The sequence below is a fragment of the Solanum pennellii genome, chromosome 3 (assembly GCF_001406875.1).
Source record: "Solanum pennellii chromosome 3, SPENNV200".
Taxonomy (NCBI): domain Eukaryota; kingdom Viridiplantae; phylum Streptophyta; class Magnoliopsida; order Solanales; family Solanaceae; genus Solanum; species Solanum pennellii.
This window is the reverse complement of record NC_028639.1, coordinates 56,467,693-56,484,541: the sequence shown is the minus strand read 5'-3', so window position 1 is coordinate 56,484,541 and position 16,849 is coordinate 56,467,693. Positions and strand designations below refer to the sequence as shown.

Genomic DNA, 16,849 nt, shown 5'->3' with positions numbered 1-16,849 from the left:
TTTTTTTTTATAAATCGCTGCCCTGGCAGCGATTTGTAAGAAGAAAAAAACTTTTTGGCAAAATCGCTGCTGGGGCAGTGATTTTACTTTTTCAGTTGAAGTAAATCGCTGCCGGCGAAGCGATTTTACCGTTTTGGTTTATATAAAATTTTATATACCCTTTTGGAATTTTTGTTAATATTTTCTACCGTTTGAGTTTCGGACTCCACTTAACCCCTTTAAAGGTTAGAGCCATGCGCTGCCACGTAACTTTTTATTTTTTGATCATTGACAATTATTTTGTATAAAATAAAGTGGAATGTAACTTTTCGTGGAACAAACATGTTAAAAAGAATTCATTTTTAAGAAAGATGAGAGTAATAAATTAAAATACTAGCAGTACTTATGATTGAATGGAGCAAAGCATGTTGGAAGTTGGGAGTGGAGAATCATAATCATGTGATTTTTGGATTTTCACACGTTATAACAATTTACTATTCCATATGTTTCATATTATGTCTATATTTTTCTTTTAAATGAATTATAAAAGTATTTTTACTAATTGATTCCTTAATTTTTTTCAAAATCCAATATATTTATGTCTTTTATTTATTAATATCAAGATTAAGGACGAAAGATTTGTTAAATTTCGTTAATAATATTTATATTTTTATAAAAGAATTAATTTAAAAGAAAAATATAATTATATCTTGATTTTTATTAATTTTGACAAATAATTTTAATAACATGGACAAATAATATAAGACAGATAGCGTAAAGATAGTGTGTGACATTCAAATAAAACTAGCAAGGTGTGCAATTTAGGACCAAAATATGAAATAACTCTAAACCACTAATCAAAGAATAGGGATATTTTTAATCTTTTCCCGTATATTTTCTTTGCATGTAAAAAATATAGAACCTATGGTATACACGTATAAAATTTAATACTCAACTACTTTCATTATTATCACATATGTAAACTTTTTACCACTATTCCCTATTTTTCTTTGACTACATGGATTTCAAGAGCCTGTCTTTTGAGATGACATCCAAATCAAAATGAGGATATCTTATGATAAAGCTAAAAAGTACTTAGATAAACAAAATGCCACCAGCAAAAATAAATGATACAGAAATAAGCCAAAATTAGTCACAGAAGCTAACTTAAGCAGAAATGGCACGGTGTTAGACAAGGTTAAAGCACAGCTAAGAGAGCCTATAGGGGAGAGTACATCATACAAACAAGATAATTAGAATGCATTAGGGATAAGAATTTCTACATATTGGAGGGAAATAAGAATATACACATGCCCCCAAGTATCTGCAAAAAAAAAAAATAGAAGTGCAGAAACATATAGGTGAATAGCAAATAGGAGCATTTAGACATCAAATGGAGAACTTTTAACAGAAACATAACATGCAAATTTGAAGTTACTGCAAACAAAATTACAGTCTTACCATATCGTGAAATCATTTGTTTTTAGCTGCAACTGTTCTCTGCACCGTTGAGACACCATCCACAAATTTTGTCCGGAAGAGAACATTTGCATTGTTAAACATACCCTCTTTCAACGATACAACAATAAACTGCAGAATCCAAAATAACAGAAATTAAAAAAAGCTACAGAATAGTTAACATTGTTCATCTGACAACTATTTATGCTGGAGTATTCTTTAATTGTTAGCCACTAGATAATCATGTTATGAGCATTAACAACAATTAAATTTTCTAGAGAAGTATGTCACTGATGTTATTTGTTGCTCTCCACACCAAAAGTATTGTTCAAGAGATAACATAGCATTGTTAAAATTCAATCATGATAAACTAGCGAACCTGAGAATGTGGAAAATGACTCTTGATCATTCTTCCAATGTTCTGTGTATGACTTAAGTCAAGAGCTGCATCAACCTGACAACCAATAAAGATGCAAATTACTAGTAAACTGTGGGAAGGTAAGTAAGAATTGGTCACAAGGTTCAGTAAGCATTTCATATGCACCAATTACCATCAGCAATGTCGGGTTGCATGGGAAATGTCCAAACACATAACAGAGAAAATAAAAAATTATTCAATACGTTAAGGTGCTTTTTTGTAGCTCACAAGAAGACAATTTTGAGATGACAAATTATTCAGTAAGCATAACTATCAATAGATCAATATTAGATTATGCTTATTTAAAATTCAGTACATACAACAGTTCTTAAAATTTCAATTGAATAAGACACACAGATGGACATTGAAGGAAACTTCAATTTTTCCGCAGCCTATAGCCTTAAATACTACCTCCATCCCTTTATGCCACACCATGTGACTGGCACGAAGGAGGAGATGCTAATTTAACTTTTGTGTAATAACAGAAAACAATGTCAAATTAAATATAACAATGTCAAATTAAATATGTTTTTTCCTGTAGCAACAACTGTGTCTCAATCCCGAAAAAGTTAAGGTCTGTCATATGAATCCTCACCAACCATGTCTGAGAGGATGAATTTAAATAATTGGAATCTTTTGAAGTTTGACAGAATCATATTGTTCATAGAGCATATTAAGTACTTTGGGTGTTCCAGAGGAACTATGAATCTCTAGTTTGATGAACATCAAATATTATCTCGGCCTATAGACCACATGGGTGAGAGAAATGACTTATGAGTCAACCTTGTCTATCTTAGCTTCTTCTGCTCTATGGCTACTTCAATTAAAAGTATACAAGAGGAAAACGAATGAACATCAGATTGGCTCTTTCACTTGTTTTTTCAAAAGATGCTTCTATCACAGCATCAAAAGATATTTCTTACACATGAATTCCTTCATTAGTTGTATGGTAATAGCGACTGGCCACTGTCATAAAACTACATGGAGCACTCTGCCAAAATAGTAACTTGCAGTACACACTTCAGGAATCAGGAGCTTATCACTGACATTACTTAGCCTCTTATAAATGATCAATTGTTTAATGATCAAATACTCTTTCTCGATATGATAAATGTCAGAGCATATTACTTCAAGAAATTTCAATACCTCGTCCAGGATATAAAGTGGGGCTGGCTTGAAAAGAAGCAAAGCCAGAATGAGAGAGAGTGCAAGTAGAGATCTCTGCCCACCACTAAGCTCAGATAGTGATTGTTTCCAAACTGATCCAAATGCAACACGAACCTCCAAGCCATCTAAGAAGCTGCCTCCTTCAGGTGGATCCAACTTTGCCATTGTGCCAGGTAATAAAGTAGAAAATATGGATCCAAAATCTCTGAAGAAGTATGAAATATTAAATTGAGATTTTGTAGAATCTGAAGAATAATGTCTATTCTTCTAACACTCAATACAAATATATGTCAAATTTGCGGATCTTATGACAGGTTATCATCACAGAGTGCACAAATATGCTACCTGTTAACTTTTTCCCAAGTAACTTTTAGTGTTTCCTTCTTCTTCTCATCAAGCTCTTCAATCACCTTTTTAATTTTTGATTTGTCATTCTGCAAGAACACAACAAAAGTAAAAAAATAATAAAGGGAAAACATATAGTTACACTATTATACTGACCTCAATAATATTCTTCTTTGACATTAAGTCATTGTACTCATCCTCAGCTTTTTCAAACATCGACATAACCTTCTTATTCACTCTCTTCTCAAGCCTTCAACATAAAATGGGAAGGTATAAGGAGAGGTAAACATAGCAGTGTGATTAGACAAAGTCCACATACTAACTGTTGTTGTTTGGGAAGAAACGGAATGTTCTGCATCATTGCATAAACATTTAAAATAAGCTTTAGGTTCTCACCCTGACTGATCAGCTTGAAGCTTTTCAAAATTCTCTCTTGCATCGCGAGGATCACGAGATCCAAAATCATAATCAGTACCACTTCTTCCAAACAGTTGCTTCTCAGATGCAATCCAAGAATGTTTTTCTATTAATTTCTCAACTTTCAAGGAACAATCTTTTTGTTCCATCTCCATGCGCTTCACCTTTGACGAGGTTAGGATGAAAGAAGTTAGTTTCCCGTAAAAGACATCAAGAAGAAGAAGAACAAGCAACAAGATTTAACAGTTAGTAAACCTCATTTTCCATTTTCTTCTTCTCAAGATTGGTTTCACTAATTTTATTCTGAAGTTGCTGCTGCTCCTTGAGAATGCTTGAGATTTGAGAATCACATTCCTTGATCTTCAAACGAGCTGTGTTAAGTTCTGACTGCGCAAGGCCAGCATCATGTTTCAAAGAAGCAAGCTGCAAGAGAAAGTCAAGAAAACTCGCAAAGAAAGTTAACAAGGAAAACAAATAAATATTAATGTCTATCATTTTAGTTTAGCAATAAAAGCAACTCTTCTGTTATGTGTATGCTATGATGCTGTCTGCAAAGATCACCTTTGCCTTTTGGGAATCCACTTCAGATGCAAGATCATCAATCTGTTTGTTCAGAGAAACTAACTGACTCTCAAGGGATGCATGTTCCTGTTTGACAGCTTCCATCTCCATAATAAGTCTCTCCTTTTCATTGTCATGCCCCTTGAAGAATTAACAATCATATCATTATGGTTAACAGATTCAGAAAATCTTCATTTGCAGCAGCCAAACTATGTATGGCATAAGTGTTAACAATGTGAAATTAAAGTAGTATCAGTCCTAGCTCGTCCACTCGGCTAAATTCCCAAATTGGTAAAATCTTAAATCTTAGACATTGTCCTTTTCTTCTGTTATTTAGATGAAAACCATTGGAATACTGTAGAAAACAAATCACAATAGGCAAATCAAAAGGCCTTCAGAACTAATAACCTGAAATAAAAAATACATCTAATAGGAGACACATTCAGGAGATACCACTGGACAGTTGGTTACATGAATGATATATATTGTCCCCACTGCACTATTTCAACTTAGTATGACATTTCAAGATTTTCAGATATAAATTAGCACGAATTATCTTCTTTTCACTTTTCTATTATTCTCTCACTAAACAAGCTGGTGAATGGAGCGACGCCAGTAACAAGGAGTTATATAGCCAAACCCAACTAGATTGGGTTTGAGGCATGTTGTTGTAAGAAGCAGAAGCATGCTCAAGTGCTACGAGAACTTTTATTTCTACAAGTGATTAAAGTTTTTGTAGTCATGAAGTAGCAATAAACTGACAAACCAAAGATTGTGACATTGAGAGGTTGGTTACTTGACTTTGAGGACAATAACTTTCCAATCATTAGCTTTCAAGTATTTTTCTTTATCAGTTATAATTTCCGCGTGCCCATTTGGCCACTAAAATTGTGAAATTAGAAAAAAGTAGATTTAGTTTTCAAAGTGAAACGGTATTTGGAAATTGGAGTTGCGTTTAGCCATGAATACAAATTAAGTTGTTTTTGAATTTTTATAAGTGATTTGGAGTGAAAACAACTTTCTGGTGTATTTCAAATTTTATTGCCAAACATAACTTCCGGAATCCAACTCCGAGAAAAACTAAAAATATTCATGGTCAAACAGCCAGTAAGACTACTTAGAGGATAAGGGAAACCAAGAAGTGATGATATTGTTTTAATATGGACACTCATGAAAGAAATCAATCTAGCAATTCGCTCCCTAGTGCATAACTGCATATCACTTTCACAAGTGATATAATCGCCAAAAACCTACCTTTAGGTCCTTCAGTGAAGACTGCATCTGACGTTTTATAGTCTTAACCTTATTTTCTAGATCTTTCAGTCTGCTCTCCCTATTACCAGCATGGTCATGAATTGACTTTTCAAGACATGACACTTTCGCCAGACAGCTTTCGTAGACAAGTTTTTTCTCTTCAACACCTGATTTTGCTTCTCCAAGCTCCTGCTCTATCTTTTTTACAAGTTCACCAAGCTACAGGCAAAATAACAAATGTTAGGAGATGTTACAAGCATTATTACGAATATTTTTAAAGAGGAAATAGAGAAGACGATACAAGAATTGACAAAATGCCAAGGAAAAGGAAAGGCCACTGTCCATCTATTAGAAAATGATACTGAATAGGATAAGGTGGACAACCTTGTGATGCTCATTTTGTTCGGCCCTGCTCTGGGACAAAGACAGATCATAAGATGCAAGTTCCAACTGAGCCTTAAGATCTTTGAATTTTCTTTGAAGGGGAATGAGCTGATTAATCTGAACATCAGAAACAACAAAAGTTAAGTCCACAAGTGAGCCAAAAATAAACCAACTTATCCTGAATAAAAGTTTTAAAAAAAGACTAAGGGTCAGATGATGGAGCTCAAGCTTGTATAGCAAATTCAATTCTGCATTGCCATACTGATCACTCAAAAGAATCGCTAAATGATACAATATTGGAACTTACTTTGTCATGCACTGTCCAGCTAGTTCTTAATTAAGGGGATTGAAGCAATCGCTAATTAAAAAAGATGGTCATTGACTTACAATGAAGCAAGATTATCCGAAGAGAACTTTAAACATTCCTTAGAACTTTCTCTTGTTTGACCATGATTAAACCTTAGAATTAGCAATATATCCATGCATCGAGATTCGTTAACCCAAGCACATCTTAGGGTCTCCTTAGATGGTCTTGGGCAATCCTTATCTCATGGAGTTGCATTAGGTCCAAGGTCCATTTCCTCACATGATGCCAAAGCAAAATTCATTTTCTCTGTCCTTACTTGGTTAACCCAATGTGGGCCCTCATATTATGTTGTCCATGTTAAACAAGCCAAGTGTGCCACGAGTGTGTTAAGAGGTCCACAATTGTTGATGAATGAACTGTTATCCTCACTTGATGCTAGCTTCTGGAGTTGTGTTAGGCCCCAGGTTTATTTTATTTATAGAAACTAATGACCTACATGGCTACTACCCAACATCATATCCTGAAAATTCACCTAAATTGTGATTTATCCCTTTCCCCAGCTGTCAAAAGTATACATGACATACCTTGGCATCAATTTCAGAGAGACGCTTTTGATGAATAGAAAGTTTTGATTGGGCCTCTGCCAAAGAATGAAGTTGTCTCAATAAATCACCACCACCCCTGGAAAAAGTTATTAATGCTTTTAAATTTCACGTGTCATGATTAAATGTGTAGTACTACAGCCCTCAAAACAATAGAGATATTCCAAAAGTAATTTCCAGAAAAAAGAATGAAAAACTCATTTGAAGCAGCAGATGATCACTTACCTTCGACTACCGCCAGTTAAAAGTCCGCTAGGCTGAAAAATATCACCTTCAAGTGTCACGCTGGTTATTCCAACCTCCCGGCTAAAAGCAACCTATAATTCATTTCATAAAATACAGATCAGATATCAGGGAATATGAAACAAGAAAGTGGAAAAAGAGAAGTTTCGTGCAACTCATTGCATAAAGCTAGTAAAGTCATTTATAGAGAAAACTACCCAAAATAACCCATATTTGGGATAAGACTCAAATAAATCCTTATTCGTTAACATGAAGTACTAACACTCCGCCTTGTTTGTTGAACTGGTACTCTTTAGCTTCTCCCTAATCAACCATCAATTTCTTGCCGTTGAGCAGCTGAGGTAATGGTTTTTTTAATCAAGTAAAAGATTTCATAAATAATATCAAGGTCAAAGTTTTAAAAAAGTAATTAAAAAAATCCTGCAGAACTCCAGTAATTTGGACTTCAAGAAAAAGATAGAAATGAAGACTATCATATACACAACTTCAAAAAATTAAATTTAAAGTTCAATTGTTTTTTTCTTGTATTTCTGCATTGAAATGATCACACTGGGTATGTTGATCTTTCTGCGCTGAAAATCATGGATAAAATAAAATGATGGGGAAAGAATAAAAAACTAATAAATCTCTTCTTCTTTGGTTATAATCACATAATTAGTATAATAATTATACTTTTTTAAGCTTTAGATTAGGTGATGATCGCTCTTTTCTTCTCTGTAGTGAAGAACAAATTCATAATTCCATCAGATTGGCACCTCTGTTTTCACGTTTCCCTGCACTTTATCATCATAAGCCTATATATAATTGACAGAACTAACATTTGACACTTTGTTCTTAAGAAATAAAAATTTGGAAGTACTCACAGAGGATTTGAATTCCCAAATCATGATTACGCACACCATGATGTACTAAAAAACTAGCAATATTTAGTTATGAGCTGTTGATGGCATTTCAGACAGTTCTTCGTCTTTAAAACCAAGAATGTGTGAATTGGTATTTTGGAGTGGATTGAAGAAAAGATGCAAAAATAAAATTTTGTTGAACTGTGAGTAGCATATGAGCTAGAATTACTGTAGAGAGAAAGTTATCAAAATAAGATGTCACAGAGATCAGACTGTGAGTTGCTCTTCCATCAAAACTTAACTGTTAGATAGGGAAGAGACTAAAATGCACCTACTTCGCAAACAAGGACTACTAGTACTCCATGTGAAAGAATAGGGACAACTTTGATTCCAACACCAAATATGAGGGACTAACTTGGGCTTTTTCTCTCATTGTATACAATTGTATAGTGCCCAAAATTTTAATATGCTAGTGCATCATTATTTTTTCATTTTGTTTCCAGATTATCAGCTCACAATCCCTGCTATGCTACCAGGAATAGTTTGACCAAATACATAACTCAACAAATACAATCTGAATAGATAAATACATTCAGGAGTTGCAAAATATGTTAATAGTTTGTGGATGATGTTTATGTTTCGATGAAAAATCACATAGACACTGAGATCTCAGCCTTCGTTCATCTAAATTTATGGTGATACTATGTGATACAGTCTACTTCTCTGTAATGTTCTACAACACTAACAGCAGAACCAGTAAATAGGATTCTTATGTAAAAGAGGCAAAACCGGTTAAGAATCAAAATTTAGTGTTTCCAACAAAGATTTGACAAAAACCTTATCCCTACTAACAAAGCCAAACCCACAAGCCTAATCAGCCAACAAGAAAATAGGAAAAGAAAATTAACAACCACAGAACCATGAACTGAAAATAAAAGTATTCTCCGGGCATTAACATTGTGTAAATTAATAATACACAAGAAATACTGCTAGTACAGGAGTTTTAAAATTATGTCCATATGGTAATTACCTGCCACTTACAAGGCAAGTAATATTTTACTACTAAATACATAGTATATATGGTGTAAATATTTTCATACTTAAGTGGACACTTATCAGTAAACCAAAAGCTAATCAAATCTCTACCAAGATTATGGAGGCTTTGCTACTATATGAAAATTTTAGAGACTGTGATAGCATGTGATAAGAAAACTACAGAAGAGAAAACATTTTCTGACAATTTTTTTCCCTAAATTAAGTTATAATGTGCAAGAAGAGCTCTTTAAAGGAGTCTCGTATTACATGCACTATGTCAAGCATTATTATCAAAGGAAAAAAAAACTCGAAAAATAACTGAGTGTCTAATGAACTTTTGAGTGCGGTAAGCAACCAAAATGCAAGCTTCAGTGAAAAAGGCAAGGATTAAAGAAATATGTGATTTCACACGTTTATAGATATATGTGGTGTGCCGTGTGCGCGTATTTATATTTGTCCGTGATGGATGATATAAGTTCACCATAGCTTTTGCTTATTGTATTTGTCAAACATTTTTTAATGTTTTTCTTGAGCTGAGGGTCTATCGAAAACGTCTTTACCTCTTTAAGGTCTGAGTACATCCCACCCTCCTCATACCCCATGTGTGGGATCACACTGGGTATATTGTTGTTGTTGAGTGATATAATTTATTTATTTTTTAATGACAAGGGAAACCCGCAGCCGCTATCCTTTAGGTGCGCACAGGGTAAAACGCCCGCCTCCTATGCAATAGCTCGCAAACCACATAGGAGAGGTAAGCCACACTAGGCAAGCCTGGTACGCCGAGTTCGACCCAGAAGGCAAACCCCTTGCTTTCGTTTGCCAGGAATTTCGAACTTGAGACCTCCAACATGGAAGTCCCAAAAACTTCATTTTTATTGGAATATGAAGTTAAACACCATGTCAATCGAGTTCAAAAATCATACTCCCTCTGTTTTAATTTATTTGTCTCACTTTTCTCTTTTAGTTTGTTCCAAAAAGAATGTCTCTTCCCAAACTTGGCAACTTTTTAACTTCAACATTCCATATGACATGTTTAAAACCACAAGATTAAAGACATTTTGGCACATTATACAAATCGTTAGTTTAAGACCACAAGACAGGTTCGTTAGATCTGGTGCACCTTGTAGTTACAAATTACCGATAAAGCCCTTGCTGTGGGAAGGCAGAACTAGCATAACATTTCTGATATCCTCGAGTAGGGATCTACCGATATGATTATTTAACTCCTTTATGAGGAGTTCACCGTTATTGGCTACTTTTTAAAGAGAAGGCCACACTGATTACATGATTCATCCTTGGAAACCTCCTAGATATAAGATTGATATGAAAGTGTTCTTCTGAGTTTATTTCTAAAAGTTCTCATTGATTTTGCTTACATAGATTGAATATTGTTACGTTTCTAAAAGGACAGTGATTTCATCATTTTGATTATTATACAGCATGTTTTTTGACTTGTCCCTCGTTAAAATGGTTGTGGTTTAGTGTATATTACTATTTGTGCTAGTGTCTCACTCCTCGTTTTATTTTACAGAGAATGCAAGTGACATGGGTAATGATTTCTTTAACTGGAGCTTACGAGTTGTTAATTCTTGGTGAGACCCGCACTTATTCGCGTGGACAACAGGCTTATTAGATGTTATAAACATTTGTTGGAATTCTTAGAGTTGCTCCATAGTCATTCCATTTATTAGAAGTTATGAGTATTCTTTCGTATTGTAAACTTGTATCTAGTATGAGACTTCTTATGTTTTGGAGTTGGAATTAGTATTTTTACTCTTCGAATAGTCTATTAATGAATAAGGTGGATTATTGATGAGATTGATTGACTACGTTATTGATTTACAGGTATTTTAGGATAGACCCAAAATCAGAGAAAACTCTGCCTGATTTTATGTAGAATTCTAGTTAAGGCTTGCTTTGGGATTCTTCCCCTTAGCGTCATTTTTAGCGCATCTATAACTAATACTCTATTTTGAATTGATGAATGTATTGTTGTTACATGAAAATCCATGGGATTAGTAATGCAAGGGGATTGAATGCATACATTAGCATGGTTAAAGACACAACTGCCCCTCAAAAAAAAAATTACATCTTTCCCACCATATTTGTGGAGGGTATCTTTGTAAATAAATACTACTTTTTAAGAAAATTATGCAATGCATGCTATTTTTAATACACCAAACCAAACAATGCATAATTAATGCAAGCATTACTGATATACTTTTTTTAGCATTATCCTTATACACCCTATCAAACGACCCCTAAATATTCAGTTCCTCTGGTATTCTGAAAATATGATGGAAGTTTCTCCATATTTTCCTGCTTAACTCAATAAATCAAAACATGTTTAACATCACTAATTCCCTGAAATTCAAACAGACACAAAGCTTAGGTAGTCTTTCTTTAGTTGAAGAACATAATTTTCTGCCGTCTGGTATCTTAACGAGATTGAAACAAGGACAATGAGAAATGTCATACTAATATAAAGTTATCAATATTATAAACATTACATTTGGCAGCTTACCTCTCGTGCGGCATCAACAGTTTTGCAAACAAATGTTGAACCAAATACGTACTCCATTGCACTCTGTAATTAACACAACACAGAACAGATGGATCCAAAAACTTTCAAGTCAGAAACCAGAGAAGCCCAATCAATAATGAGATATCACAAAGTTGGTCTCATACACAGAAATTTCTGTTATAAATTTACAAACTCAGAAACAAAGAATTACTGGTAGAGTAGGGCCATACTTTGAGTTCTTCATCATATCCAACTAGAGAAATTGCCACTTCAGCGTTGCCCTTCCCAACCTGTAAAATTAACACGTGTGTTCTAATAAAAGCACCAACTGATGGTCATTACATATCATGAAATTGCAGTGACTTACTAGTCTAGCAGCAGCATTTTGATGTCTTGGTGGAACAGGATAAGTTTGAATTTTGTTTAAGGGTATAATAGTCACTCTCTTCCTAAGACCGCCTTTTTGTAGAAGTTGTTTTCCTGTATCTTCTGTGTCTACCACAATATTAAACAACTTCCCTCCAGCAGCTACCTGCAGAAGATTTAATAATATGACCAACATATTTATCAGCTATAGTAAACCCTTACAGGATGAGACTATTAGAGAACTAAAGAAAAATATCATAATACATGTAATCCACAAACCTCTAGCGCAGTCATTGCAGAACTATCCTTCACTTTAATGAGTTTCGCGACAACGCCTTTCACCTTTGATCTATTAAAATTCTTCACTGGGTCACTATATGTGAAGTCAATATTGGACAGACGAGAGGAAAGAACACGTATTTCATCTTTTAACTTTTGTATAGCCTCTACTTCAATGCCACGATCCTGATTTAAGAGACAGCATCAATCAACAACAAGAAAAACACAACGAATTTAAAAAATGACTTTTGTATGAGTAGATTAGATTTTGGGGGCATCCAGAGAGAGACGTACACTTTGTAATAAATCCATCTGCTCCTCTTTGTATGAAAGAGATTCCAAAGCTTTTTGAAGCTTTTCCACTTGCTTCTTCCCATTGTTAAGCTCATTTTCCACTGCAGCAGCTTCTTCACGCTTTGATAATAGCTGGGTTTTCTTCCCTTTTAGCTCTTTCTCACAATGGTTTATTTTTGTTTGCAACTGTTTCAGTTCTGTTTCAGCATTTCCAACTTCTACTTTGGCATCGGCTAGTTGTTCTTCAAGGCATTTCTCCTCATTCCCACTACTCTTACCGGCCAACACACCCTACAAGAGAAATAGGATCAGCTGATAGAGATGTGATAGGATTTAATAGGCATTGTGCAGTTATCCCCACAAAAAATCATATATGCTCACCTGGTACTCCTTTTCATGTGCTTCAAGACTAATAGAAAGCTCCTCAGCTCTTTTCTTGAGGTCTGATGCTCCTTCTTCAGCCTTACTTACAGCAGCAACCTTTTCTTCTGCTGATTGCTTCAATTCTTCGAGATTTTTCTTAATCTGCAATGTCAGGAATCCAAGGGACATAATAACAATGGAGCTTAAGAACAGACAAGTAACAGAAAAATACAGTGAAATCTCTGAGAGGGAAGAAGGAAAATTATAAACAGGGAAGGCTGGGAAGTATGAAGTTCTGACCTTTACACAATTTTTTTTCTCAGTCTTTAGAATGTCCTCTTGATTTTTTAAGAAGGATGTTTCCTTCACCACATCACATGAAAGAGCATCAACCTTTTCAGTCAAAAGCTTCATCTCCCCACCCATATTTGCGTCTTTCTCAGCTTGCAATTCTGATGCTCTCTTTTCCATTACCTGTATCTCTTCCTGCATCTTTCCCACATTACTATCAAATTCAGTAATCTTAGACTTCATACCTTCTAAACCCTGTACGGCATCAGCCATAACTTTTTCAGCTTGAACATACTCATAGGCAATGCAAAACCGTTTAAGTCTGTCCAATTCTGCATTTCCATTCGCCCATTGCATATACTGCATCCTCTCTTTCCTCAACTTCTCCAAAGCAGGAAGAATTTCCTGATCTAAGAGCTTGTCAATATCATCAACTTTACTTTGTTTCTTTTCAAGAGTTTTGAGGGCAGCTTCTTTCTTTGTCTCGTACATTCTTGTACCAGCAGCTTCTTCAAGCATAGATAAGATTTCAGGAGGTTTCATGTTCAAGACTTTTGTTATGCGCCCTTGCATAATAAGAAAGTGTGGATTGTTTACATTTAGCTGCACAGAGTGAAAAAGATTCTGAACTCGATTTGGCTGTGCAAGGTGCCCGTTGATCAGATATTTGTTCCTTCCACCAACTACAATCTGGAAATATATGATCATTGAATGATTAACACAGTAGCCTTGCGAATAAAAGATATTAATAAAGGATGAGTAGAAGAAGAGTTCAGTCTTTGACTGCATTTTTATGCAACAGTTATTGATTTCAAATGGATTAGGATTTAAAAGAGAAGGGGAAGAGCAAGATCCTTGGCTTCTCCTTAACTTCCAATCTAACCAATCAGTTCCAAGTCGGATCTTGCTAACTTCTATTTAACACGGAAGTACTATCTACTGACAGATATAATATGCTCCCTCCATCCATGTTTTACTTGTCCACTATCCTAAAACTAGATGTCCGTTTTTACTTGTCGAGATTAGAAAACCAAGAGATAATTTATCACTTAGTTACTAATTAACCCTTACTAATAACTATAGTCACTTCCAAAGCATTGCATTTATTATGTTCAAAGGGTAATATGGTAAAATTATCATTCTATTTACGGCTTCTAAAGGGTGTGTCAAGTCAATGTTGGACAACTAAAAGTAGACGGAGGGAGCAATGTAGTAAACTCATTGTAGGATTTTTCACCTATAAGCATGGTTAAGCCTGATTAGAAAGAGAAAAGGGGGCATGAGCTGGTTTACATAACGATGTGCACAATAGAAGCCTTAATATCCTGTAAACAGCCCCAAAACCAGTCATGTAATTGAGTTGGCCACATTTAAATTATTTGAGAACTCACTAAACAATTCCAAATAATAAAAGCCAGTAGCAATATTCTTTCGGCAATCAAGATACAAGCTCAATCCTTGGTTTGCACCAATTGAAGAACTGTATGTCCAGGGAACTCTTTTCAACAGTTGTATGCAAATTCTGCCACATATACTAACTTATTAGTGACATTCTTACTGCAAAATTGTAACCACGTCCAAATTCGTAGTCTAAAATGGCTGCAAATTCAAACATCAAGTTCAACTTCAAAATGAAGATTTTCACAATTAGCTAATTATACATATTTTCTCAACCAGAATAAGAGAAAATGGAAGGCACCTGACGGGTAACAGTGATCTCGGCACAATCTTCATATCCCAAAGGACTTCGACTACGGTCCGAATTATCAAACACAACGGACACAGTAGCTTTAGTAATTCCAGCTTGGCCTTGCTTGTACACCAACTCCTGCAGATTAGAAGCCCTAACCTGCTGCAAATTCGTAATCCCTAAAACAAAGCAAATAGAGTCCAAAATATTGGATTTCCCGGACCCATTCAAACCTGTTATTGCATTGAAAAAGGGATCGAAACCCGAGACGACTGTTCTTGTTGCATAAGACTTGAACCCTTCCAAGCAAATTTCTTTGACATGCATGGTCACTGAGAGCTAGGAGTTCCCAGAGAGAAAATCAAAACCCTAGAAATGAAAAGTAAAATAGGGCTTTGGAGATCAAAACCCCTACTGTTCACTGAAGAATGATTGTTTGAACTTTGAAGATGTGGGATGATAAATTAATCCCAATTGGGGGAGCTTTAAGGCGGGAAAACGGATTTTTCAACACATTTTCTATTTTTGAATTTAAGGGCTCCTATTTGTTGTTAAAAGAGTATTTAATTATGTCGGGTCGACTGATTTTGGGCCTGGGGTTGGCTTTCCAGGCCCATAGCCATTCGGGAATCTAAGTTGGAAAAATTACATAAATTGATATATTTTAATAAATAATTACTGATTTTAGCAATACTTTTTATTTATTACCATTTATAGCAATCATATGTTAAATTTATCATATGTATTAAAAGTGAATTATGTATGTAATATATATGAATTATAATTATTTTTTAAATATATTATGTTTGTTTGGTAAAAATTTGACACATTGTATTATAAGTGAATTAAAATGTGTAATAAATAAATTATTTATTATTAAAATTTGTATTATATATGAATAAAGAATTGTTCTTTGTAATATGAGTTAAACTTGTATTATAAATGAATTAAAAGTGATCAAGTGAAAAAGAAATATTATTGCTATAAATGATAAATATTTTGTTATTATAGTATATTTATGTAAGTTTCCCATTAATTCTTATCTCATATACATAATTTTATTACATATACATTTTACTATCATATTAGAATATATATTAGCATATTTTGTTAGATATATGTACACCTAATCAGATACTCTCCCCTTTGTCACTCTCTTCTCTCCGATCAGAGACCAACGTCACCGTGTTACTCATCTTCTCACCGCCTTGAACCGTCATCTTCAATGAAAGCTTTACCAAAACAACGGAGAAACATGTGTTCCGTGTTGCTCTTTGCTTCACCTATAAAAACTCGGTGAGTCATCAAAATTCAACAATACTCATCTCCGATAGGTATCAAAGAAGCGTCGGTAGTTTTATTTAAAGTAAAGTTGTAAATTAGGGAGACAATTAAATGAAGTGGGGCTTTATTATAGGCTATTTTTAAAGAGTGATATATCTTAATGTATGTAACTCCAAATTTAGTACATACTGAAAGAGTGAGATAATTGATAATTATTTGGAAGTATAAATAAAATTAGTAAATATGATATGTCCAATTATGTAATTTTTCCTCCAAAAATTCAGTTATAATTAACACTTAACTCGCTAAAATTAGTAAGGTAAAAATCAGAAAGTAAGAATTGATATTTCAATACATGTGTCTTTGGCCTCTCCTTTTTCGCTTTCTTACATTTAATCATTTCTATATCATATAGTATATCTATATGAATTTGTTTGATTCTTCTAAGTGTTTAAGTTTCCTTCAAAGTCAACTTGGACTTGATAAAAAGAAAATGCTGATTTTCTACGATTCTTTATCATTACCCACAAATTCTAGATTAATATTAAAGTGATTATTTTATAATCATTAGTATTGGGTAATGATAACTGTGAGATTAAGAAATTCATAAATTTTATATGCATTGAAATTATAATCTATTTACCAATTTGTTTGGAATGGACTTGTTATCGATTATAGTTGTTTAAACATGGTTATATATTTTTATGATCATCAAATTGATAGATTTCTCCACGACACAACTG

At 34.1% G+C, this 16,849-nt stretch overlaps 1 protein-coding gene across 1 annotated transcript; it reads right to left on the bottom strand.

Annotated features, from left to right (window-relative positions):
* Positions 1-1,055: 1,055 nt before the first annotated feature.
* On the bottom strand, positions 1,056-15,337 carry LOC107014982 (structural maintenance of chromosomes protein 2-1). Its single transcript, XM_015215124.2, has 21 exons — positions 14,832-15,337; positions 13,142-13,822; positions 12,860-13,003; positions 12,479-12,769; positions 12,185-12,370; positions 11,907-12,071; positions 11,770-11,829; positions 11,540-11,602; positions 7,118-7,209; positions 6,875-6,971; positions 5,984-6,100; positions 5,600-5,818; positions 4,346-4,486; positions 4,040-4,207; positions 3,764-3,948; positions 3,524-3,617; positions 3,368-3,456; positions 3,002-3,227; positions 1,817-1,891; positions 1,441-1,569; positions 1,056-1,303 (listed from the first exon to the last, which is right to left on the bottom strand). Exons 1-20 carry the CDS (start codon positions 15,147-15,149, stop codon positions 1,453-1,455), a joined length of 3,528 nt encoding a protein of 1,175 aa, XP_015070610.1. The 5' UTR covers positions 15,150-15,337; the 3' UTR covers positions 1,056-1,303; positions 1,441-1,452.
* Between the last annotated feature and the right edge of the window lie 1,512 nt (positions 15,338-16,849).

Bases quoted from the DNA above. Each gene is read 5' to 3' on its own strand.
- LOC107014982 (XM_015215124.2), bottom strand. From the start codon at position 15,149: ATGCATGTCAAAGAAATTTGCTTGGAAGGGTTCAAGTCTTATGCAACA. The intron at 6,972-7,117 runs GTAAGTGATCAT...AACTTTTTCCAG, and splicing joins TTAACTGGCGGTAGTCGAAG to GGGTGGTGGTGATTTATTGA. The intron at 4,487-5,599 runs GTAGGTTTTTGG...TAATTCTTCAAG, and splicing joins CTTCACTGAAGGACCTAAAG to GGGCATGACAATGAAAAGGA.